The sequence below is a fragment of the Mustela putorius genome, unplaced genomic scaffold (assembly GCF_011764305.1).
Source record: "Mustela putorius furo isolate JIRA1106 unplaced genomic scaffold, ASM1176430v1.1 tig00003867_pilon_pilon_pilon, whole genome shotgun sequence".
In the NCBI taxonomy this organism is placed as follows: domain Eukaryota; kingdom Metazoa; phylum Chordata; class Mammalia; order Carnivora; family Mustelidae; genus Mustela; species Mustela putorius.
Window position 1 is genome coordinate 7,824,173 of NW_025422019.1, and position 23,833 is coordinate 7,848,005.

The 23,833-nt window shown below is 55.6% G+C and overlaps 1 protein-coding gene across 1 annotated transcript in view; it reads right to left on the reverse strand.

Moving 5' to 3' along the window:
• The window catches only part of GLI2 (GLI family zinc finger 2), a 242,550-nt gene that overhangs the window by 11,920 nt on the left and 206,797 nt on the right, over positions 1–23,833 (reverse strand). The window contains exons 5-10 of the mRNA XM_045066465.1: positions 21,643–21,828; positions 11,445–11,646; positions 10,034–10,247; positions 8,630–8,752; positions 5,175–5,309; positions 1,219–1,368 (exon numbers count right to left, since the gene is read on the reverse strand). Coding sequence (XP_044922400.1) covers positions 1,219–1,368; positions 5,175–5,309; positions 8,630–8,752; positions 10,034–10,247; positions 11,445–11,646; positions 21,643–21,828 — 1,010 coding nt within the window. The remainder of the gene's footprint in view (positions 1–1,218; positions 1,369–5,174; positions 5,310–8,629; positions 8,753–10,033; positions 10,248–11,444; positions 11,647–21,642; positions 21,829–23,833) is intronic.

Sequence of the window (23,833 nt, forward strand, 5' to 3'; positions counted from 1 at the left end):
GAACAGAGCAATTCATAGAGATGGGGCAGCAGATTAGTGGTTGTTAGGGAGTAGGGGGAAAGAGGACAGGGAGTGACTGCAAATAGGTCTGGGTTTTCTTTTGGGGGTGATGACAATGTTCTGAAATTAGCTAGCAGTGATGGTTGCACAACTTAGTGAACATACGGAAAATCACTGACTTGTACATTTTTTAAAGGGTGAATTTATGGCACGAGAGTTTTATCTCAATTAAAAAAATAACACTTGCCAACAAAGGTGGCATATTTTGTTGAATCCCCGTCACTACCAATTTTAAGACAGCCTGAATTCAGAGATATTAAAATGAGAGCAAAATGTCTATCTCAGAATTATAAGGTAATTCATGGAGAATTCCCAGAGGCTTTAGCAGCATCAGGGCAGGGCATCACTGGACTAGTGGTCCTTTTAAAGAGGGACAAGTCATGTGTGCTAAAAAAAGGTCTCGCTAATCATAGTCACCAATTATGTTGAAACCACAAGGGAAAATGTCTAGAAGATTTTATTTTTGTGTCCATTTAAAAAAAAAAATTCAGGGCGACTGGGTGGCTCTGTTGCTTAAGAGTCTGCCTTTGCTCAGGTATGATCCTGGGTCCTGGGATCGAGTCCTGTTTTGGCTCCCTGCTCCTCAGGGAGTCTGCTTCTCCTTCTCCCTCTGTCTCCCCCCACTCCACCTCCAACCCTGCGCTTATCCTCTCTTTCTCTCAAATAAAGAAAATTTTCAAAAAAATTAAAAGAAAAAAAAAGAAAAATAATTTAAAAATTTAACCAAAGGGATGTTGCTTCAGCAACTCGCCAGTAAAGTTTTCTCTGTGCAGGGCTGATCTGCAGGGGTATAGTCCCGCCACGGGGTTCATGGCCACACAGTCACAACTACAGAGCCACCAGCACCTCCCCACTGCAGTTACCAAGATGCACCCATTCCTGGAATCTATCAGAGGTCTGGGAGAGAAAGGTGACCAGCCTCAAGAACTTCCCAAGGTTGGAACTCTCAGGTCAGGAGCACACAGGACAACACGTTGTGGGGCCCAGATGGTGCCGTGGCCAGCCATGCCTAACACAGCCCTCATCAGCCCCAGGCGCTCGGCTGTCCTCTGTGGAGACCACACTGCTGTCCTCCGTGGAGACCGAGGGGGTGGAGGGGAAGGGCTGCACCTGAAGCGTCGAGACACTGTGTGGCAGGGCACTGGAAGCTCCACTCACCGTGCACTTGTGGGGCTTCTCGCCCGTGTGTCTGCGCATGTGCACGACGAGCATGTACTGCGCCTTGAAGGGCTTCTGCTCCCGGGTGCAGGCCTGCCAGCGGCACACAAACTCCTTCTTCTCGCCGTGGATGTGCTCGTTGTTGATGTGCTGCCGGGAAAGATGGCAAAGATGGCGGTAAGCCTGGCCTCCCGCCCCTGCAGACCCCACCTCCTCTGTGCAGACACAACGCCCACTGCCTGACAAGACCACTGCCTGGGTGCCGGGCCCCCACCTCTTCATCAGCTCTCATTAGCTGCCCCTAACTGCAGATCTACTGTGTGCTATTCGTCTCAGCTAAATTTCCCAATTAGTCAGTGGTCAGAGTGGCCATCTGGGATGGGCAAGGGCATCCCGCTCACCCCAGGCTGGGCTCCAGGCTCTGGTCAGGATGGTGATGCTCCTGGGCTGCAAACAGTAGGCACTAATGAACTGCAGTGAGGCAGACATGCCCACAGTTGGTGCATGCGAAGCTTCTCCCAACCTTGCCCCTATTGTCCCAGTAATTCCTGAAGTTTTGTTTTTGTTTTTTTAATCATAATGGAAACATAAAGGCATCCTCATCTCTACTTCTGAGAGTAGCCTCTGAGAGGCTGGTTCTGGCACTTTTCACCAAGACCCAGATCTTTTGTGGTCTGGACAGGGCCCCGGCAAGAAAGGGTAGTGCCCTGATGCTGGGCTCTGGGCACGGTGTGAGGCTGCCCCTGACACACAATGGCCCAAGATGGTACAGCAGGTCAGCCAAAGACTGCATGACTGATCTTGAGGCATGGCCTTGGGCTTCCCCGGGCAGGTGGGGCCATAGGGGGGAAGCTGTGAAGTGCAAGGTCAAGAAGCTCTTCCTGGAGGTGGGGTCCATAGACGCATCTCAGGTAGCACTGCCGTGGCCCAGGAATGCAGACTAGCTTTCCTCCTATCCCCAGCCCTACACCTACACCTTCCAGCTTCTGCCTCGGGTTCATCACATGTGTGCCACCTCCATTAGTTTCTCCCATGATGTGGGACAAGGGGCCAAATTTCCCTTTCTGTCACAGGAAACATTGCAAGCTGCCCTAGGTAGACCCTTTGGATTAGTCACTTGCTTTGATGATTTAACTGAAGGCTGCCATACTCCTGGAGCAGGGGTATTACTACCTCTGAGCTTAGGATGTGTGGGTATGTGTGGGGCCTCTGGACTTTTAGTCCTTAGGTTTTGAGGTTGCTTATTTATCTAGGGGAGTGAAAAAAGGTGGTATTGGTCATACACGCAGTGGACTGAAAATGTATACTGAACCTCCTGTGCTTCCTCTCCCTCTAGGGCATCTCCCTCAAGGCCACCAGGGAGCCTCCCTTTGCCTCATCCATGTCCCATCCTTCCCCTTTCATCTGCCTCTTTGTTCAAGGTCCTGCGCTATCTGTGTGTGGATCAGGCTGGGCTTGCTTCCCCATAGGGGGATGGGAGGGTTGGGATACTCTGGTCTTGGTGGCCTGCTCTCTCTCTAGCCCCACCGCCTCTCTTCTTGGCACATCTTCCTGCTTTCACCGTCCTCCACCTGCCACCCCCTCCAATGCAGTACTATTCACCACTTGTGGCTTCGAGCCCTTGAGATGTGGATGGTCCCAACTGGGATGGGCTATTTCTAAGATGGACAATTAAAAAAAAAAAAGGATGTAAAATACCCCAATAATTGTTTTATATTGATTATACGTCAAAATGATCATCTTTCAGATATATTGGGTGAAATACAATCTATTTTTTAAATGAATTTCACCTGTTTCCTTTGACCGTTTTAAAACGTGCTCCCAGGTTAATGTCAAGTTACACGTGTGGCGGGCCTTTGTGGCTGGCGGCATCCTTCTACTGGACGGTGCTGCTGTCGATCTTTGCAAGCCGCGAGGCTGTTCGGGAGAGCCGGACTCAGAAAGACAGCAAGCTGCCAGGTCCACGCGCCCTGAGAAACTGGCCCCGGCTGTTGTGCATATAAATGTCAGCATTGGAGCGAGTAAAATCTACAGCGCTTTGAACTTCCAGGGAAATCTTATCATATTAGCCTCACTTTCCATTTTTAAAGCCTTTCAAATGATAAAAATGCTTCCTGACAATGCCTTTCATTTTTTTCTTGTTGGTTTAGTTAGCAACAAATTGTTAATAATCGACTGGGGGCTCCCGCTCGCCTGTGTGCCTGCCACCATCCATCTTCCCCGGAAGCAGAGAGAAAGACACAGCTGGGCCGAGGGGCTGGCTCTCTTCTCGTAGGGGCCTTCTTTTTCCGGGGCCACGCAGAGGTGCTCCCCTACACCTGCAGGGACGGTCCTGGGCACAGGCGGAAGCCTGCAGCTAAAGCTTCCTGCCCCCGATGCCTTTATTGGAGGTGTTCCCTCCCGGCTCTTGGCAGCCCGGTTCGCTCATCACCAGGCACACCTCTCGTGTCTGTCTCCACCTCTGCCTGGCCCCTCCCAGCCCCGCATGTGCTGTCCTCTCTCCTTTCATCTAATCTGATCCATACTACAACTCGCAGACCCAGTTGGCCCCTCCTCCCTCTTGGACTCATTCACCCGAAGACGTGATGCAGGTTGAAGAATTATGCTCAAGTTCCAGGAGGGGTTAGAGCAGCCCTGCTTCTCGGTGCTATTTCAACTCCAATGGGTTCGCTGTGAAATTCTGGCCTCCTACATGAGAATCATTGGGGGGCAGGGGATCCCCAAAGCAAAAGAAACCTCCAGCATTTGAGAGCAACTCTCATGACAGGAGGGAGTGGGTGTTGTCCTAAATGCCTGAGTGCACGGGCTGGGGAGAAGCAAGCTTCCCTGTGGTGGCTTATGGATGGGAACAGTGTGTGTATCTACCCTACCCAAAGATCGGGCTGCTGGTTTAGTGTGGGGTTCATGTTTACGGACTCTCAGTCCCCAAGAATTGTGTGTATCTATGGGTGTGTGCGCGTGTGCAGGGCAGGGTGGGGGTTGGCTGGAAGGGTTATTCTTCAAGTCAATTGCTCTTCAATTTCATCTTCTGCATGGAGAAGAGAGACACTGAGGCTGGTACAGGAAACAAGGAAGAGGAAGTGGGAGGGAAACATCACTTGTGAAAAGCCATCTGCTACGTGCTTATGTGGGTATCCCATCTAACCTTCACACCCTTATGGGGGTAGACTTCACCTGCCATTACAGGAGAAAAAAACAGGCTCGTGAGGCTCAAGTGGTTCGGAACCACTCAGCTGACTGTGATGTAGCCAGCTTCGAAGCCTCTGCTCTTCCCGCTGTGGGTTACCCACCCCTCCAACTGCCATCTCATGAATGCTGCTGTAGAGAAATTCAGAGTGGGGACCAAGGGACATGACACAAAAAGAGCACCCAGGTCCCATGGCCTCTCTGGTGTCCTGCCCTGGCAGTATCTAGGAATTTTTAAGCAGTCTCTTCCTGATACGGTATTGATACCCCATCTGCACTTGTAGATACTCGGTCTCTGGGAATGGTCTCCCAGAGGAAGTTACTAATTCCTTCCTCCATGGGAGGAACTATGTCCTGGTTTCAGAGTCAGGCTTGTTATGATCTCACTGATGCCGGCTGATTTAACTGGTCTTAATTCTCTCTTTGCACTGGCTGCTAGGAAGCTCAAAAAAAAAAAAAAAGATATTTATGCAAGTAACACTCCAGAGCATTTAGTTTTTAAAAAATACATTCTACTCCAGGCTTCATCTTCTTGTTCCTTTCTCCTCAATTTTCTCATTTGCTTGTTTTTGTTTTTAATCTCTTTTATGATGTCTGTATTTGTATGTGCACTTTTAGAAACAGGTGGGACTCAGATAAATAATTACACCTCCCCCTTGCAAAAGCTGTGGCCCAGGCATCTCCTGGAGCCATCTCCTCCAGCCCCTTCTCTCCAGCAGGGGGCCCGGAAGCTCTGGCTGCCGCAGCAGGCTGTGCGGCTCGAGGCTTACATGCACCAGCTGTTCCTGCGTGTCGTACTCCTTGGTGCAGTCCTCCCAGTGGCAGTTGGTCTCATAGATGATCACCTCGGCCTCCTGCTTGCAGTCATCCCTGTCCAGGTCTTCCTTGAGGTCAGCTAGCTGCTCCTGGGGGAGGAGCAGAGCACACCCATGGTGAGCCGTGTTCAGCCACCTGCCCCCGATGAAAGGTTACCACGGGCCCCAGGCAGTCTGTGGTGAGGGCCACACACATGCTTGCATGCACACGCACACACACGCAAGCACACACATATGCCCATATATGCACTCAGCCTACTTCCGCAGCTGCCTCCCTCCTTCCTCTTATCTGCACAGCTGTCTCGGGGCCTCTCCTTCCTCTCTCCTGCTGGCTTATCATCACCAAAGTGTCCCATCACATCCTGGGTCAACTGACTTGGCAAGGAGAACAGGAGAAAAGAGGGAAGGGTCTTTTCCTTCTTTGGTTTGGTTTCCTCCGGGGGAGCTGAGGTGGGCCCCATGGGATCAGGGTAGGGGTGTTTTTATTTAGAGTGTGTACGAGGTCGGGTCCAGTGTGGAGGCAAGAGAACCAGCTGGCGTGCAGACAACTGACTCTCACGTGACCCCCTCCTCCCAGGGACTCACAGCTCGCCTTGGTTCAGGCTCAGGGTAGAGTGAGCGAACTATGGCAAATTCTTCCCCCGCCCCTCTTCCCTGCCACAGCCCCAAGACGTGTGGGTGTCTGTATTCGTGCATTGCAGCCAGGAAAACGGGTTCAGGGAGAGGTCACCTTGCTCTTCGTAGAGCACAAAGTGACTTTGTGACAGCCTAGGTCTGCACTCAAGTCTCCCCATCAGGATGGGGCCCATGTGTGCCCCATTCAAGGTGGCAAAGGAAAGCCCCCCCAACTCCTCCACCCAAGATAGGCCTTCACCCGATCACAGGTGCCCGGCATTCCTTTCAAAGAGCACAAAGCATGTCACACCTCGAAGAGCCAGAGACAGAGACTCTGTCCCACAGGGAGCCCCACCCCAGGAGATGCTGAGCTAATCAGGGGCAGCCTCTTAGCAGGGGACACGGGGGCGGACTGCGGGTGGGGAGAGAAGGGGAGCCCAGACGTGCCAGGCTGGGACGAAGGCCCAGTGAGGACCTGCACGGATGTCGAGGACTCCCCGGTATTCTGTGGGCTCCCTAGGCAGGCTCAGAGCAAAGCTAGGCAAACAAGTAGTTGTTAGAATGAGCTGCGTTCCATTTCACACTATCTATAAAACTGCTGGAATAGTCTGTCTTTCAGAAAAGCCCCTGGGGAAAAAATTTAGAGCTAAGACTAAGGGGGACAACTCTCCCCCCAGTCAGGAGCCCCAGCCCCAACCCGCTCCAGAGACCACGCAGTGGTCGCCCCTTAGCCTCATTACTACTGCTGAGTCCACTTCACGGCTCCCTGGGCTGGCTGCAGACCCATGCCCCTGACCGACCCACTGCCCACTGGAGCTGCAAAGGGCTCCTCTCAGAGGAGTTTCTGGTTGCTTCTCAGAGTGCTTTTCAGTGAATGTACTTGCCTTGAAAAGGCAAATGATGACATGTGGTTTCCTAAGTCCGTGGGCGGGCATGGGGTCCACGTTATAAGGAAGGTGCAGGAGCACCCCTGCCTGGGACCTGTGGCTCTGGGGGGTTCTGCGGGGCTGTGGCCTCCTACACCCGCTCTACATGGTCAGAAAAACCGCAAACAGACTTCTTATCTCATGAGCCGCATGTCCTGCTCGTCTCCAAGAAGACTCTTGAACAAGCTGCGAGATGGACCTGTGAGCGCAAGGTGGCCCAGGGGCCGCGGGTGTACTCAGGCTTCTAGAGGGAGTCGGCATCACCCTAGCCCACAGTTTGGAGGGCTTAAGCAGAGTGGGGACTCCTTATGCAGCATTGCCTGCCACGAGGAAACACGCCCATCCACCTTGCAAATGAGCCAGGTCACTGAATCAGGACACTGAGCGACACGGTGACAACCTCGGGTGATACACAGCTTTCCTTCCACTGATGCGTCCAAGGGGCCAGGCCAGGCAGGAAGGACGGCTTTGTGCCACCCTTCTGGGCAAGAGGGGTGGGGCAGGGGCTCCCAGGGGCTCAGCGCCTGTCCTCGCTGCTTCGGCGTGTCTGTCTCCCCTGGAGATGGGCCGTCCTCATCAATTTCACCGGCCCCCGATGACGGCCGACCTCGTGGAAACCATGCATCAAGCCGAGATGCCTCAGCGTCAGCGAGGGGAGAAGAATTTGTCACCAGCTCCTCTGTTTGCCTGACAATAACAGGACCCCATATTTCATAAAAATTAAGTGCCCAGAGCGTGCCCGATGGTTTACAGGTTTGATAAAAGATGGTCTGGCAGATGTAGGGGAGATGGGGATGGAGGTCCCCTGCATCCTTGGTGTCAAAGCTGGTGATTGTGGAGTAACAGCTGGAGACCAGGCCACGGCAAGAGGCCTGGGGAGGGGTGTGAGGCTCACCGTGGGCTCAGCACTCATGCCAAGCCCTTCCCCCGACAGGCCTTTGCTCCAAGAACTGGGCCTGTGTCGGCCTGCTGTCTCAGAATGTCCGAAGGAGCAGTGGGCTATCCCAAGGGACCTGCACAGAGATTTCAGCCCCACAACATACCAGTCTTGGGCTCCAGGTGGCTGCCCTCCTCACCTTCCTGCCAAGAAACATCCTCCCTCCCTTCCTTCCTTCCTCACCGTGCCACTCACATGTGCATTGAGTCATTAGAAAATATTATTTCGGGGCACCTGGGTGGCTCGTCGATCAGGTCATGATCTCAGGGTTGTGAGATTGAGCCCCGCGCTGAGCTCCGTGCTCAGCCTGCCCCTATCTCCCACATGTACATGTGTTCTCCCCTCAAATAAATAAACAAAATCTTAAAAAAGAAAGAAAATATAATGTCATAGGGACTTAGTACCAGTCCCTGTGTAAACCCTGATGGCTTGGTGCCAAATCAGACACTTCTCCCGGGGGGCCACCCTCTCCCAAGCTTTATAGGGCAGTGCAGGCGACAGGCAAGATGGCCTAGAAGCTAGGCTGGGCTCGGGGCAGAAGCGAGTCCTGTTCTCCAGGAGGGTCAGGACAAGGTGTAGTGGCAGTGAGGGGGAGGGGATAGGGGGGTGACGTTCCAGGGAGAGGGAGAGGTGGGACAGGGGCCCAGCTAGCGAGTGTGCCCGGGGCTTGTGTGAGGGGCTGGGAGGAGATGGCCGCAGCCCCAGACATCCATCCCCCCCATCCATTCTTCCGTGTGACACATGTTTGATGAGCATGTGATGTGCAGGCTGCCAGGGACCCAGCTCTGGCCCTTCCTGAGCTCACAGTGTATCCACCCTCTCTGGTTCACTCATTCATGCAGACAGCGGTCCATTCATCCATTCGCCACCAGGGCTGAGGTCCCGGGTCGCCTGACCCCACGGGAGGGCAGCCAGGACAACCAGCCGGTTACCTGCGTCAGGGTCAGTGGGGAGGCTGGCCGCAGGCCCTCGGCCTCTGTCTTGACCTTGCTGCGCTTATGAATGACGATTGGGTTGACCGTGCTGCTCACAGCCGACTCGCTGCTCGGCTTGTTCTGAGGGAGGAGTGCAGGAGAGCCCGTCACACAGGAGCCCCCAACGAGGACACCCCAACTTCTGTTTGGGCTTTACCTCTGGGATCCTCCCCACGTGGACTGGGCCAACACTGGTGTTGGAGGATTCAGAAGCTGGCTCCCCATTTGGTGGTTTGGCCAGGAGCACAGCTGGGGAGAGCCCAGAGCTCGGCCTTCCAACCCCCCACTTCCATGGGAATGGAAAAGATACTCTCTCTCTGGGAGATGCTGGGCATGCAGATCACCCCTGTTCCAACAGTCTCAACCGTTCAGCTCTCTGAAGCATGAGAGCAGGGGAAGCTCGGGGGCTGGGGAGAACAGGGCTGGGTCAGCCCAGGGAGCAAGAAAGAAGGGTCTAATTCCTCAGGAGAAGGGGGCTAGATAGAGCAACCAGGGTGGGTGGTGACAAGAGCTACCAGCTTCTGTCTGGGGGCAGGTGCTACGCGGCCACCTAGAGCCCTGGGGTGGAGATGGAGGGCGTCTTGGAAAAGGGGTTCTTCTTGCCTTCCTCCCAGAACATGGTCACGTCTGTGCTGTGGCCTGCCAGGTGGCTGGCCTGGGCAGTTGCTCCACCTCAAGAACTGTCATCGTGAGTGCTAACCGGAACTGGGTCCACACGGGGCTCTGAGCCCACAGGGTCACGTAGGCTTAGAGGTGCCAGTTATGTGGCAGGCCCTGCTCGGCATATTCATCAGCCCAGGCTGGAAGAGCTTTCGGCGGGTCAGGGTCCAAAACACAGTGGAGCTGATCCCAAAGCCTATGCCTCTCCATTCTCCAACACTGTCTCTATAATTCCATTTCCTCGTCTGCAAAATGGGGCTTCTCCCCACCAAATACTACCTACTGTGTGTCAGGAACCATACCAGCATGCCCCGCCCCATCAAAGGCTTGCAGGAAAGGGCAAATAAGATGGTTTTTTGTAAACTTAAGCTCAAAGACTAAAATGTACAGAGTACTCTCCCTGCCAGGCTCTGACTCCCAGCCTTTCTCTGACTATACATTAAGTTGATTAGACCGGTGACTGCTGAACTTACTGACCGAGTACTTGCCAAGGAAAAGGGAGGGTGTTAGGAGCTAGTGCAGGTCTCCTGACCCCGTGTTCAGTCCTTTGGATCCCATGGCCTCTGCCCAGCAGACATCCCACCAGCCAGACCGGTGCCCAGAGCCCTTCCACCAGCTCCCAGTGTGTGAGAGGGCAACCATCATCCCTCATAGGGTCCCAGGAGCCCGGCGGCCCACCCTGTGCCCCCTATACCCATCTACCTGGGTGGCATTGCTCAGACAGTTGCTGCTGCTGCTGAGCTGGGTGGGCGTGGCGTTGATAGAGGTGAGGGGCATGGGCTGCTGGGCCAGGAAGGTGGGCGAGGGCTGGATCAAGGGTGGAGTGTGTCCGAAGGCAGATCCCAGGCCCCTCTGCTGGCTCAGGATCTGCTGGTAGGCCACTGGGTTGATGGGATGGGGAAAAGTAAAAGCAGGGCTGCAAAGAAGAGCAGACAAATCAGGGCCTGGGCAGGGAGTGTGGCTCGTCTCACTGCCAGCACAGCTCTACCTTGCTCAAGAGCCAGCAGTGGCTCCCCATTGCCTGCCATCTCAGACCTCCCCTTCTGCACTCACCCCTGGGCCCTGCCCCATGATGCAGGGTTCACTCCAGCAGGCTGGCCCCTGGAGGGGCCAGGCTCCATCTCCTCCCTGCATCCCGGCCTTTCCCTGCTCTGACACCTGGGATACACTCCTGCATCATCATCGGGGACTCTCCGAACACCATTGGGCTGCTGAGGTTCGTCCTGATGCCCCCTTGTCCAGGAAAGGACACATGGTCCCCTCTCTCCTTTCACTTCTACTGCACTTCTAGACCCTCCTTGTCATCTGCCTAGGGGCCATTCACTCCAGAACAGGAGACTAAGGGATAATGGTGACCTCCGGCCCTAAGCCATACATGACGGGTGGCTTGTGGCTTCCTCCTTGCTTTCTCCTTCATTGCTTACTCCGGGGGTGGGAGAGAGGAGCCAGCTGCCACGGTGAGAAGATGCTCAAATAGCATTAGGGAAAGGACATCAGTACGAGAAATAAGGCTCCTGCCGATGGCCATGTGAATGAGCCTCCTTGACATGAGTTCAGTCAAAGTGGTAGGGTCTGAGTCCTAAAACAGCCTTGGCTGCATGGTGGGGGTGGGGGTGGGGACCCAAGGGTGAATGGTGTCCCAGAGGTTTTGGTGTGCCGTGCTGTGACCATGGTGGGAGGCCTGCTGCCAGCCCAGAGACCTGGCGGGAGCCGAAACAGTGTCACACCTTGCGGGGTCCCCAGTGCTGGCCAACAGCCGTGGCTTCCCCATGATACCTACTGAGATACTGAGGAAGTCACCTTTGGTTCCATGATGGAATCTTCCATGCTAGGCCCAGGAAACGTCACTTTTCACACTAGAAAGTGCGTTTGGGGGCCGAACATATGAGCATATGGACCCAGGCTCAAACATCTGGCACATTTCAACATCCTCATTAGTGGTTCTGAATTCCTGAACTGGTTCAAGGGCGCTTATTCATAAATGCAAGGAGTCCTGTCTTTCTCCTGGGGGATGAAGGCGTGGCCTTCCCAGCGTGGCCCCGCCCATGCCGGCCCCGCCCATGCACCCCCCACCCGCCTCCCAGTTCTCAGCCACGCTGGCCCTGGGGCCCACCTGAGGGTGCCTGCCGACAGGTGCCCGTAGGAGCCGCTGGCTGCAGAGCTGCTCCGGGAGTTGTTGATGTAGGCCACCAGCGAGTTGGGGGAGGTCCGGATCATCCGCTGCAGGTCCAGGCTGGCATCAGAGAGCGGGGAGATGGACAGCGCCCGCTTGCGGCTCAGGCGCGGCGTCACCCGCGGGCTGGAGAAACGCGACACTGTGGGGACAGCCAACCCCAGGCGTCACCCGCTTGTACAGGGACGGAATGGGGGGGGGGCGACTGGGAAGTAGGGGACGACAGGAAGAGCCTTTGAGGACCCCTAATAAGAACCTATGGGGCTCCTGGGCAAGGGACCAAGCCTGTCTCCCAACTGTTTGCTTCTCTGCAGGATGGGACTGATCCGCATGCGGTGTGGGGAGGTTGGGAGAAGCACAGGTCAGGGCTTGGGTGACAGAATGCCCTCGCTGGACATAAATTAACGCCTTTACTCCCAGTTTTGCGGAGAACAGGGTTGGGTTCAGTGTCGAACAGCTTGGTGGCCTCTCGCGAAGCAAACCCACCCATGAAACTAGCACCAGGTCAAGAAACGACATGGCTGGCGCCCTTCCTGACCCACCCCGAGGGCAGCCCCAATCCTGGCTTCTGCAGTCACCTGAGGCTTCCGGAACCTGTCATCTTTAATACTCGGGATGCACAGGCACTCCCATTCCCTGCAGAGGCTCTCACCCTTCACCCCTCAAGAACTGCGGGAAGGGAGGACAGGCTGCCCCTGACTGGCTCCCTTTACCCTGGGGTCACACTGTCCTGCCATGGCTCTGGACTGTGCCTGTGTACAGTCCTTGCCCCCAGTCAAGGTTCTGGGTCTTTCCTCTGGACAAACAGTGGCCTAGAAATGGTCTGACCGCATAACAGGGCGACTCCCACGTGCCAGTTTCTGCTCTGTCCAGACCCTCCCTAGGCCCTGGTTTCTTCTCTGTGAGAGGGTCTCCTCGTTCGGACCTCCAGGGCTGTGGTGAGGACGAGAGTAGGCGATGGATGTGAGCACCTTTCTGTGCCCCCTTTGGGCTGGAGGCGTTGCTTGTATGCAGCTCTAGTGGCTGCCAGGGCTTGGTTGGTCCTGGGCTTGCGATGCCCACCTTCTTCCCTTCTGTTTGCTCAGAACAGCTTGGACCCCACAGGTCTCCCTCCTCCAGGAAGGTGGCAGGTTACCCTGGCTGCAGAGTTGGTGTGTCAGTGCCTTGTACCCACAGCTGTGGGGGCACCGAGGGCAGGGCTGATGGCCTGCGGATCTCTGAGCCCTCATCCCCAGTGCCAGGCAGCCCCCGAGAAGGCTCGGCATATTCAGCCTCTGAGTGCAGAGAGCCCTAGCCTGGGCACCTCATGCCCGGTGCTCCCCTAGCCCCTTGCCGTTGGCTGGCAAACTCAGGAAGCCCCTTTCCTCCTGGGCCACTGGAGAAACACCCTCCAAGGCTGTGCAAAGAACAGATGAGGCCCCAAAATCGGTCTGAAAGGCAGCTCCAGGTCGCTATGGATATCCTGCAGGGCTGAGCTCAGTGGCCACCCACCACTACACAGCAATGGAGCAGGAACCAGGGAACCCAGGAGTTGGCCTGATGCTCCCCATCCTCACCTCCTTCATGACTGGGTCTGCCCCCAAAGCCGCCCACAGGTCCCTCTTCTCCCATTCTCCCTTGGCTCCCTCTAGCCCACCACTAACCCTGGTCATCATGGAGCTCTTAGCTAATTGCTGTGTGATGGTACATTACTCCCTGCAGCTTGAGAGCTCTTTAATGTATAAATCAAATCCTGTCCTTGTACCCCCCTGCCCCCATTTCTCCAGAGCTCCCCAGTGCTATTAGGAAAAGGGCCCAAATCCTTAGGTTGGCTTCTTGGCAGCCCTGTGGGTGCCCCCTGCCTACCTCTCCAGCTTCAACTTGCCCATGCCCCAGGCTCTGCTCCCACCACCTTCCAGTCCTGCCCCCACCCACGCCCCACACCTCAGGTCAACTGCTTTCCTGCACAGGGCTTTTGCACATGCATATTCCTCTGCCCAAAGTGCTCCTCCCTCTTCTCTGTGCTCAGATCTCAGTGGATTACCGCTTTCCCTGGGAAAGCATCCTGACATCCTCTGGTTGGGAAGCATTCCCCATACCACCGTCCCTGGCCCTCCCACCCCATCAATCCAAACAGGTGTTCCTGTCAGCAAGCCTGCATCTGCTGCTGTGATTTTCTGATTGCTTCTGGCTCTCCTACCTTCACAAAGGAGAGACTTGGGTCCTTTCCCCTTCAGGGCTATGAGCACGCACAGACAGCAGGCTCGGCGGTGAGCCCAAGTGTGAGGTGGTGACGGCTGAGCCGCCGGCACAGGCACGCTGCGGTGAGGGAGCACAGACTCACAGCCACAGAGAGTCAATATTTCCAGACCGCCTGGAAGGCGCTAGATACTGTTCTAAGCACTCAAATGTATTAACTTGTTTAATCTCTGATGAAACTGCCCTAGAAAGATGGGGCTGTTTTTACTTTCATTTTGCGAATGACAAAACAAGAGGCTTTCTCGAGGCCGCACAGCCAGGGAAAGTACAGAAGTGGACTGGAGGTCAGGCCGTTGGCTGCCAGACCGACCACTCAGCACACCATCTCTGCCCAGGATGGGGAGGAGAGGCATTTTGTGGGGAAGGGTGTCCTGGAGGGGTTGGGGCTGGGCTGGACACACACACATACACACACCCCATGTGGGGATACACAGTGGCGCTAGCTGCCACTCGGAGTCCAACAGTTAGCATTTGCCTTGGAGCCCATGACTCAGCCTCCCGAGCCTCTCTTTGCCCATCTGTACAATGGGGGCAATGCAGCTTGGCCCCCTGGATTACTGTGAGGACACCTGGAGAGCACGGGAGTGCCTAAAACCCAGCGGAGGTTTCCTAAAATGAAATGCGAGTTGATTTTCTAAAATGAAATGCGAGTTGATTTTCTAAAATGAAACTGCAAGTTCACGTAGCTTCTTCGGGGGCTAGGAGGGGGTTTCGAGGGGCAGGGTGAATCTAACGTTAATGTTGCAGTAAGGGACAGCACGTCTGGAAAACACAGCTGGACCACAGAGCAGCACGCCTGTCGTCCCTAAAGCACTCACTCATCGGCCCATTCACTAGGGCTCCGTTAGGCTTCTTTGTTCTTATTTCCTGAGTTCACTCCTTGTCAGTCCTCACTTGGAAGGAAAATCAAAGATGCAAAAGTAAAATCTTCCCAAAGATTCCTATTACTTACGGACCGAGCGGCAAACGGAGAAATATGAGGTGGGAGGGACGATCTAACACCATATAAAGGAAGAAATATACTCGTCTGTGTGATACATTTTTTTAAAAAAAGATTTTGTTGCTAATATTTGGATTCCCACCCTCTCCTGCGCCCCTAACAAGAGGAAACAGGCCAAATCTGACAGTGATATTCATCTCTGTTATTCCCACCCCTCAAGGGAAATATGTTTATTAATGCACCTCTTCCCTTGATAAATTACTAAATAGAAAGAAAATCCTGGCACTCATTTCCTGTGGCTTCTCCGGTGATTTATGACCGGGGACTGGCAGAGCCGCGACGTCCATTCATCTGTGGGTGAGTCTTTGCTGATTTCTGTCAGCCGCCGGGTGACCGGACACCAGCCGGCCCTCACCGGGACAGCCGCCACCCGCTACGACCTGCTCCCATTACCATTGACATCTGGACCCTGCTTCATCTACTGGGTCTTTTCTCTGCTCGTCCGTGTGTTAGTTCCTTTTCCCCTCAGCCCCCCTGTCGGTGTTGACAACATGCCAGGCAAGGGACTGGTCATTCGGAAGCTGCAAGCAGGGAGCCCCTCAGCCCTGGCCCCCTGTGAAGCTCACCATCCCGGGGAATGAGAACAGTAAGTAGCCGGCGTGCTAGGAGCGTTCACTGGGTGCCTGCGCTTGCCTCAGGTAAGTCCAGAAGGCTCAGGGATATTGCTGCTTTCCTGGGGGCAGTCAGGAAGGGCGCGAGATTTGAGAACCGGCCTTGGACCCTGGCAGGCCACATTCTGGCCCTGCTTGACTGCTCTGACTTGGGTGGCTTTCGGAGAGCTGCTGGACCTCCCTGAGCTGATTCCTCACCTGGAAAATGAGCCCACAGGACTCACCTCAGGGTTGTTCCAGGCTGGTGGACATCTTGAGGACCTGGGAGCCTGGGCTGAGGGCAGCAGGATGGCTGCAGGGACCCGTCTCCACAGGTCCTGGACAGGGAAGGCATGGCTCCAGTCAGGAGCATGCAGAGAGAGCTGCATCCCAGGAGCCTTCTCTGGGCCAGCTGCTGTCCTGAGCATTGGACTGGGACATGCCTCCCCTGGGGATAGCAAGACCCAGCCTTGTGGCCTGGTTTGCGGGGCTCTGAATCCTCACGGCTTCTGGAGCATTCCTGCCCAGCCCTGCCCCAGCCACCATCTCCTGGACTCACTGAAAAAGTGCTCTAAAGAAACCCAGCTGGAGGACCTTAACCTGGCCCACACTTAGCTGTCTGTAGCCCCTTCACCCCTTCTTATGGGGGAAATGAGGACACCTAGGTGTTGGAGCCCAGAGGCTGCCCCTTTCCTAGTTCTGTGATACAGACAAAGAAACTTTGGGCTCAGGGCCTCCTGGTCTCAGGACTGTGTGTGCAGGCTCATCAGACCAGCCATATATACCATTCAGCCTGGGCCTGACTCTCCTGGCCCCAAGGCCTGGTCTCCTCTGCCTCAGTCTCCCTCCTGGGCAGGCTGGGCACGGACTCCCTGCCAACTGGGGCCTCTGACAGACCCGCCAGCAGCTCCTCCTGCCTCTCTGTGGTGTGATCAATGTAATTGGTTTCTGAAAACCCCCTTGGACCCGCAGGCAGCATAAAGAACGGGCGTCGGAATGGAGGTGACATCCAAGTCAAATTAGTGTCAATATGACAATAAAATATACAGCTCAGAGGAAATATGGGCTGTAAACAGACAACATTTCAATCGGAAACATTTCAATCTTCTCAATGTGGTGGGAGGAGGAGGGGGTGTGGCCGTGGCGGCTCCCATTCTGCCGTTAAATCACCAATATTCAACAGCATAAAACAACAAGATTCCATTTGAAGGCCCTGGTGACAGCCAGTGAATTCCCCGCCCTCCAGAGAACCAGGAGGCAGAGTGATAGCCTTGGACTCTCTGACCGGTTATCCATTACCTCCCCAAGCAGCATCACTTCTCGTTCTTCCTGCTATCAATCAGCCTCCTTTAAAAACAGGAGGCAATGGGCCTTCATCGACCACCAGGAGGCTGGGGAGCCCCCAGCGAGGGAGGGACATGGGAAATGCCCTGGGGCCTGCCCATGGCCTGACCTTGTGGCCAGGGAGGAGGGCAGGGCTTGGATCTGTACTCCAGCAAGAGCCCCATCAGAGGCCTCTCTGCACCCCCTGCCTTTCCCCCACTCCCACGGGGTTTTCCTCAACATAGGATGTGTACTTGACCCGGACAGGGTGATTTTAGGCCTGATGGGGACAGGGATGCAGACATCTTGCTCAGATATGACCAGGCTTCCCATATGAGAAAAAAATACCAATTCTACTTTAAGATCTATTTATTGAACCCCCAAAGGCGAGTGTATTAAAAATACACCATTAAATAAAGAATCATGCCGATGGCACTTGGCTCAGGTGAAAATGGTATTGGTGGCGGTTTGCGAGGGGGCTGGGGACACCTGCCCTGGTGGGTCAGACCTAGGTGGCTTTTCTGCACCTTCTCTGCAGGTTGCCCATGCAGCCTGGCAGATCTGGCCTCCACACCCCAGCTTGACATTCAAAAAGCCTCTGGAAAGTTCTCTCCTCTTAGAATGTGAAGGGAAGGGGCTGAGAAAGGAGGCCGGGGTAAGTAGGATGGCCTGGGGATGGATATTCTTTGTCCTGCAAAGGGGAACATTGGTGTCCCTCACACCCTGAACCATGCCCGGGACATAGGGCATGCTCAAGAAATACCCTCAGAATGAATGAGGGAGGGAGGAAGAGAGAGAAACACGGAGAGAGGGAAGGACTAGTCTCCTCAACTTCCCACAAGCTCTGGGGCCCCCTGCCCCTACACAGAGCTTACATGTCATAACCATGTTTATGGGAGGCTTCCTAAGGTGAACACACATGTCCTTGGAGAGACTCAGGACCCTTCCACAAGTGGTCTCTGAGTCTGCACAAGTTTCTCTGGGTGAGCTGGAGCAAACAGAATCTTGACAGGAAGGTCTGTCCCCAGACCCATGCAGCTGGGATGAGCAGAAAGCCCCAGAGCTGGTAGGTTCTTCCTGCTCCCCAGTTTATAGGAAGGGAGAGGCTGGGGATAGCCCGATGGCAGACCTGGGGGCACGTGAAGGAGGCACTTGAACCCCACATCCTCGTGGGCATCAGAGGCAAACAGAAATACCTCAACTATTTTGAAAAGTGAAAGCAAAGGTTCCTGGTGTAGTTCGAACCGGTTTGAAAAGAAAAACTGTATTAAGTAATGACACACACAGGAGATCATGTTGGACTCCTCCGGATTTGCTTGGATTGTAAGTGACTGGGACCCAAAGAAAAGAATCATCCATTCCTAAGATCCTTCAGGGGTTCAGAAAAATCCCCCAGCCCCACCCCATCCCTCAGCCTGTGACATGGATCTGCCTTCTTGGGCCCGAGATGGATGCTTGCCTCTGCACCCCGGAGCCGATCATGTTCCCAGCAGGAGAGGTGGAGAAAGGATCGTGGGTGGGTGTGATGAGTCCGACGTGAGCTGGACGCTCTCACGCCCACTGGTGAGCTCATCTCCCGCTGCTCTGGCTCAGCCCCAGAGGCTGCCAAATGCCGAGTGCCCCCGAGAACAAAGCGGCCGTGTTCCCAGCCGACTCCCCTGCTCCCTGCAAGCCGGCAGCCGCTTGCCCCAGCAAAGCGGCTTCCCCAATCAGTGTGCATTTTTCCATCCTGGGGTTTTTGGTAACTGCCACTCACTGACTCGCTCACTCAGCCACTCTGCAAACACGGAGGCCTGCTCCTGGGCAGCCAAGCTCCAGGACGTGGAGGGCTACCTGCTTTGTTAACAGCACCCAGTGGGAGGGAAAGGCCGGAGTGTGAGCAGAGCTGATGCGGTTGACCTGGGGCTGGGTTTGGGTGCAGCGCGGAGCTGGGCTAGGCTGGAGGGAGCGCTTTTGCACGCAGAAGGTGCCCGGTCGTTGTCCGGGTGGCTGCAGATGAAGCAAGGCAATGGGAGGCGGTATGCAAGGCGGGCGAGATGAGGCTAGAGGGGAAGGCCCCCCAAGCCAGGTTATGAAGCCTGAATCTTGCCCTGAGGGTGGTGGAAGTCACAGGGGGTGCAGAATGGTGGAGGGGATGCAAGACCCCTGCTGAGCAGTGTGGGGGGGCTAAGGGAGCCTGAGCTGAATGGCGGTGCAGGGACAGTGACAAATCACAGGGTGGCCGGGAAGGTTGACAAGCCTGATGTGGCAGGCTGGGGGCTGGGACTGATGGGAGGCATGGGGTGGTGACCAGGAGGAGTTGTGGCTCTGGGCTAAGAATGGGGTGGACGGAGACAAAAGTCCTGCTGGAGGGGAAGATGTGGAAGAGGGAAAAGTCTCCTCGAGGAAAGAGATTAGAACAAGTACTGACTGAGCGGCCACTGTGCACCGGGCAATGAGCCAAGCGCGCACACACAATCTTACTTAACAGCGTGTCAAGTTCAACCGGCACACGGGGCTGGGAATCGCTGTCCTGACATCCAGCGCCCCCGCCACCCTGGGCTAGCTCCCATAGTGGGGACGCATGCAGGGGCAGTGTTGGCCTAGATGTGCCTGCGGCTCGCTACCCAAACTCCCTTCCCACGGCCACCCCTCCGGGCATCCTGCTCTGGCCCAGCTCTTAGGGTGTCAGAATCTGGTGCTGCGTTGAAACCCCAACTCACAGCCTGGGCAACTCACTTGCCACCCACCCCCCCCAAGTTTGCTCATCTCAAAGTAGAGATTGGAATTCCAGGCTCAGAAGGTGGCTGAGGGGAGTCAGAAAAGAGAATGCATGGAAAGGCACCAGGTAGAGACGGTTCTCACATCGGCACACAGCACGTGCTCATGTCTGCCCTCTGGGGACACCTGCCTGACCAGATCCCTGGGCCACAGTTTCTCTGTGTCTGCCCACTGCCCCACTGGCCTGGTGCCAGCCACCCGGAGGCCTTGGGAGGCAGGCCCTGCATGGGAGGATGGGACATTTGGACGTGGCTGTTTGAGGACTATAGTGAACCTGTTGTCGGGGTCCTAATTTGGGTAAGTGGTGCATACACACAACTTCAGCAGCCACCGACAGCCCACCCAACTCCCTTTGGGGAGCAGCAGAGGGCCCTTGAGAGGACGAAGGTGTAGGTGTGTGTGTGTGTGTGCTCTGGGAGCCAGGCCTTACCTCACACTCCACACTTGTGCGTAGTCCCGGACTGAACTCTATCCTGGGGAAGGCACAGGGGCGGGACAGACCCGGGGATCGGATTCTGATGGCACTCCCTGGGGCATGACGAGGGTGACAAGGGATGAGAGCAGTGTGGGGAGGACCCCAGTGCTCTTCCCTAGTAGACAGAGGAAGGGAAGACTCAAGGGGGTTCAGGAACCAACCAAGGTTGCTCTTGCAGGTGTAGGGTGAAAAGGGCAGACAGAGACAAAAAGGATCCAGAGGGCAGGAGAGGGAGAGGGCATCTGGGGAGATGTCCCAGAGAAAGTAAAATCTTATTCAGGCCTGAGGAAGTGGGGGGAGGCTTGGCTCTGCCCCAGCCAATAAGGTAGAGCTGCAGGGCACGAGGTGGACAGGAAGTCCTGGGGGCCAGGAGGAGGCTGAGGGGTACAGGGGCGCACCCTGAGCCATGTAGCCTGACAGAGACCAGGACTTCCCTCTGGAGCCCATCCTACCTCAGGCCTGGGTGCTCCTTACCATTGTGGAGTGGGAAAGCCCTCCTGGGGGGTGTGGCTGGAGGGGGATAAATCAGCCGAAGCTGCCTGCCTGCCCCTGCTGGGATCCTAGTTCCATGGCCTGGCCTGGATCCCTGGGTATCTCTGGGCCAGGCTCCAGCAACAGCAGGTGGAGTGGCACTGACTGGGGGAGGCGGGCACTTAGCCTTTCCCTGCCCCTCTCCTCCAAGTCGGGGGCTCCACGCCGACCCCAGGGGCTCATGGTCAGGGGGCCATGGGCACCCCTGTGAAATTAGGATATTATTTGTTGGGAGGGGAAGCCTTGGTATATTATGGGTAAGAAGAACTTCATCTACCCATACCACTGGATCTCCTGCCTGTCAATGGGCCCTGCTTGTAGCCTGCAGCTCTAGCACTGACAACCATCCCTACCTGCCCAGGCCCAAGCCCAAGCCCCTGGTGTTGTCCCTGATGCCTTTCTTTCCTCCTAACTCCTCACCCGGTCTGGAGACAAATCTTGTGGCTTTATCTAAAATGTGATCCCTTCTCTACCCCACCTCTACTAGCTGGACCCCCTGCTTCCACCTTGCCCCTAAACCTATTCTCAGGTCAGTAGCCACAATGGGATTCCTTTTTCAGAATAAGTCGGATCTCATTACTCCTCTGTCCAAGCCCCTCCGAGGGCCCCATCATGCTCGATCCAAACAAAGCCTGACCAAACCCCGACCAGCCTGCACAACCAGCCCTGGAACTCTGGCCCCACCCCACTCCTGCCCCTTACTCACTGGAGGCCAGGCACGCTGGCCTCCTGGGTTTTTCTGGAGCTCAGAGGGCATACTGCTGCCTCAGGCCCTTTGCACTTGCTACTCCCCCTGGCTAGACCCTTTTACTGCGTATTTCTGTACTGCTCACCTCCTCATGATATTCATGCCTGAATATCATTTTCCCAGGAAAGATTTCTCAATTTCTTTATTCATGACTTCACCCCCCACTCCACCTGGGGCTCCCTACCCCATTCTTGGCTTTGTTTGTCTCTCCCTACTGCTACGTAAGTTCCATGAAAGCTGAGATGAGCGTGTTTTGTTCCTGAGGCTGCAAATCCCAAAACATGTCCTGGCCTGCAGTGACTCACTAAGTGTTTGTGGGAGTTGGTCAGACTCAGTCGCCTATGGACAGCAATCATGGCAGGGATTCCCAGATCCTCCGTCAGGGCTCCCTGCCTACGAAAGGAGCAGCAGACATCCTCCTCTGTCCCCATCTCCTGTCCTGCTCCCCGCCCCCACGTGGGCCCGACACTCACCATCCACTGGATTGAGGTAGTCGTGGAGATGGGGTGCACTGGCGGCACCCCCACTCTGCATCAGCAGGTCCCCGTAGGGTGCAGGGTGGCCTGCCATGAGGGTCATCTGATGGTAATAGTCTGAGGGGTTGCTGCCTGGTGCGGGGAGGCCAAACAGCCCTCTCTCCTTGAGGTGCTCGTGAGCCACTGTGCACAGCAGGGAGGGAGAGAGAGAGAAGCCGTCAGCTTGTGGCCCAAAAATGAGAGAAACACGCACATGGTAGTTGTGTGCTCCTTCTGCCCCCCACACTCCAGGGCCTGCTAGTCTGTCCTCTGCCCCTAGATTCGCTCCCCGCACTGAGCAGACAATGTGTGTGGGGGGTGGTGTTTCTGCTGATGGGGTGTCAGAGCCCGAACACCTCTACTTCCTCAAATCCTTAGGCAAGTGCTCCCTCCTCCCCCTCTAGGCCCCACAAGGGCCCAGAGCTGCAGGCCCACAGGGCCCAGAGGCCAGCAGAGTCTTCAAAGGAAAAGGAAGACTCAAACAAAGGCTCTGTGGTGGTCAACGATCGGGCCAGGTCAGTCTGACCTGAACATTCAAGGTGAGATTGCTGGCCTGGCCGGCAGCTGCAGAACCCAGGGCTATCCGTCTCCAACCTTGCACCCGGCCCTGTCTGGGGCTCAGCCAGGAGGCAGGGAGGAGGAACTTGGGATAATCTGGAGGGTACCTGGCGCTGGGGGGTGGGCCTTGGAACCCAACAAACCCATTGAGTGGCCTGGTTTTTAACCTGCTCTGCAAAACTGGGTAGGGGCTCAGTTTTCCATCCATAAAATGGGGAGAAGTATCCTTGCTACTCAAGTTACCATGAGAAATGAGAGTGGCAGCCAGTGTCATGCTGGGCACTTGCTGGGCCCGTGTAGGCACAGTGCCGAGGGACTTGTATTCATTCTCATGGCCACTGCCCCCACACACCCTGAGCAGAGGGCCACCATTACTGTCCTCCAACGGCAGATGAGGACTCTGGTGCTCTCTGCTATTAGTCTTGGCAAACAGTAAAGATCTCATCCATGCTGGGCAGAGAGAAGCCTGTGAATGGAAGCCGCCACCCCTTCCCCACCCTCCACCTCCTCCTCCCCCCCTTCTCCTGCTATATCCACTAGAGAGAGTCCTGGCCTACAGCCAGGGTGATGCCCCCACGGCCTCCTCCTGCCCTGTGCATGCCTGAAATACTTTCCTGTCCCCCTCTTCCTGAATGTCCACCTCCTCCCTGAAAGCTGCCCTGGGGTGCCCACTGGTCCTCAGCACATGCATGGTCTGGCAGACATGGCCGCTGATGGCCGGTGAACTCTCTGGGCCTCACGTGTGCAGGTGCTGGGGAGGGCACAGCTGCAGTGCGAGCCCGACACGCTGTCTCTACCCACTTGGGGGCTTGGTTCAGGGCCAGTGAGGTCTCTGGGCAACAGGTCCACCCCCGGTGAAGGTCAGGGCCTTGCCCATTAGCTGAGTGCCCTCTAGTGCTGAACCCAGGCCTACTAGCCCAAGGGGCTGGGGCTGGGATAAATGTGGGTGAGAGGAGCCCCACCGATGTTTCTATGGAAATCAGGCACAGAATCAGGGCTCCACAAATGCACGTCTTTTCTTCAAGGGCTACACCACTGGCAGCTGAAACCACAGCATCCTTGTCTTCCAGAGACCTCTCTCAGGGCCCTCTGACCACCGCCTCGGGAGGACTGCCACGTCCTGCCTGTTCCTCCTCCACAGGAACCCTGTTACCGTGAGTATTAGTTTCCTAACTTGCTGTAACGAGTTAGGACAGACATGTGTTGCTCACTGCCGTTGAAACAGCAGAATTTTGTCCTCTCCCAGGTTGGAGGCCAGACATGTCACTTCAAGGCGTCACTGGGGCCACGCTCCCTGCAGAGGCTTTAGGGCGTCATCGGTCCCATGTTCCTTCCAGCACCTGGAGCTTGCCAGCCTCCTTGGCCTGCGGCCACATCACTTTCATCTTTGGTTCATTCTCTCGTCTGTGTCTCTTGCGAGGACACCTATCATTGCATTTAAGGCCCACGTGGACATTCCAGGATGTTCTCTTTGTTTCAAAATCCCCAACTAAATCACATCTGCAAAGGCCTTTTTTCAAATGGGGCCACTTTCTCAGGTTTGGGGGATGAGGGCGTAGACACATCTTTTCCCGGGGGCAGGTGGCCTCCA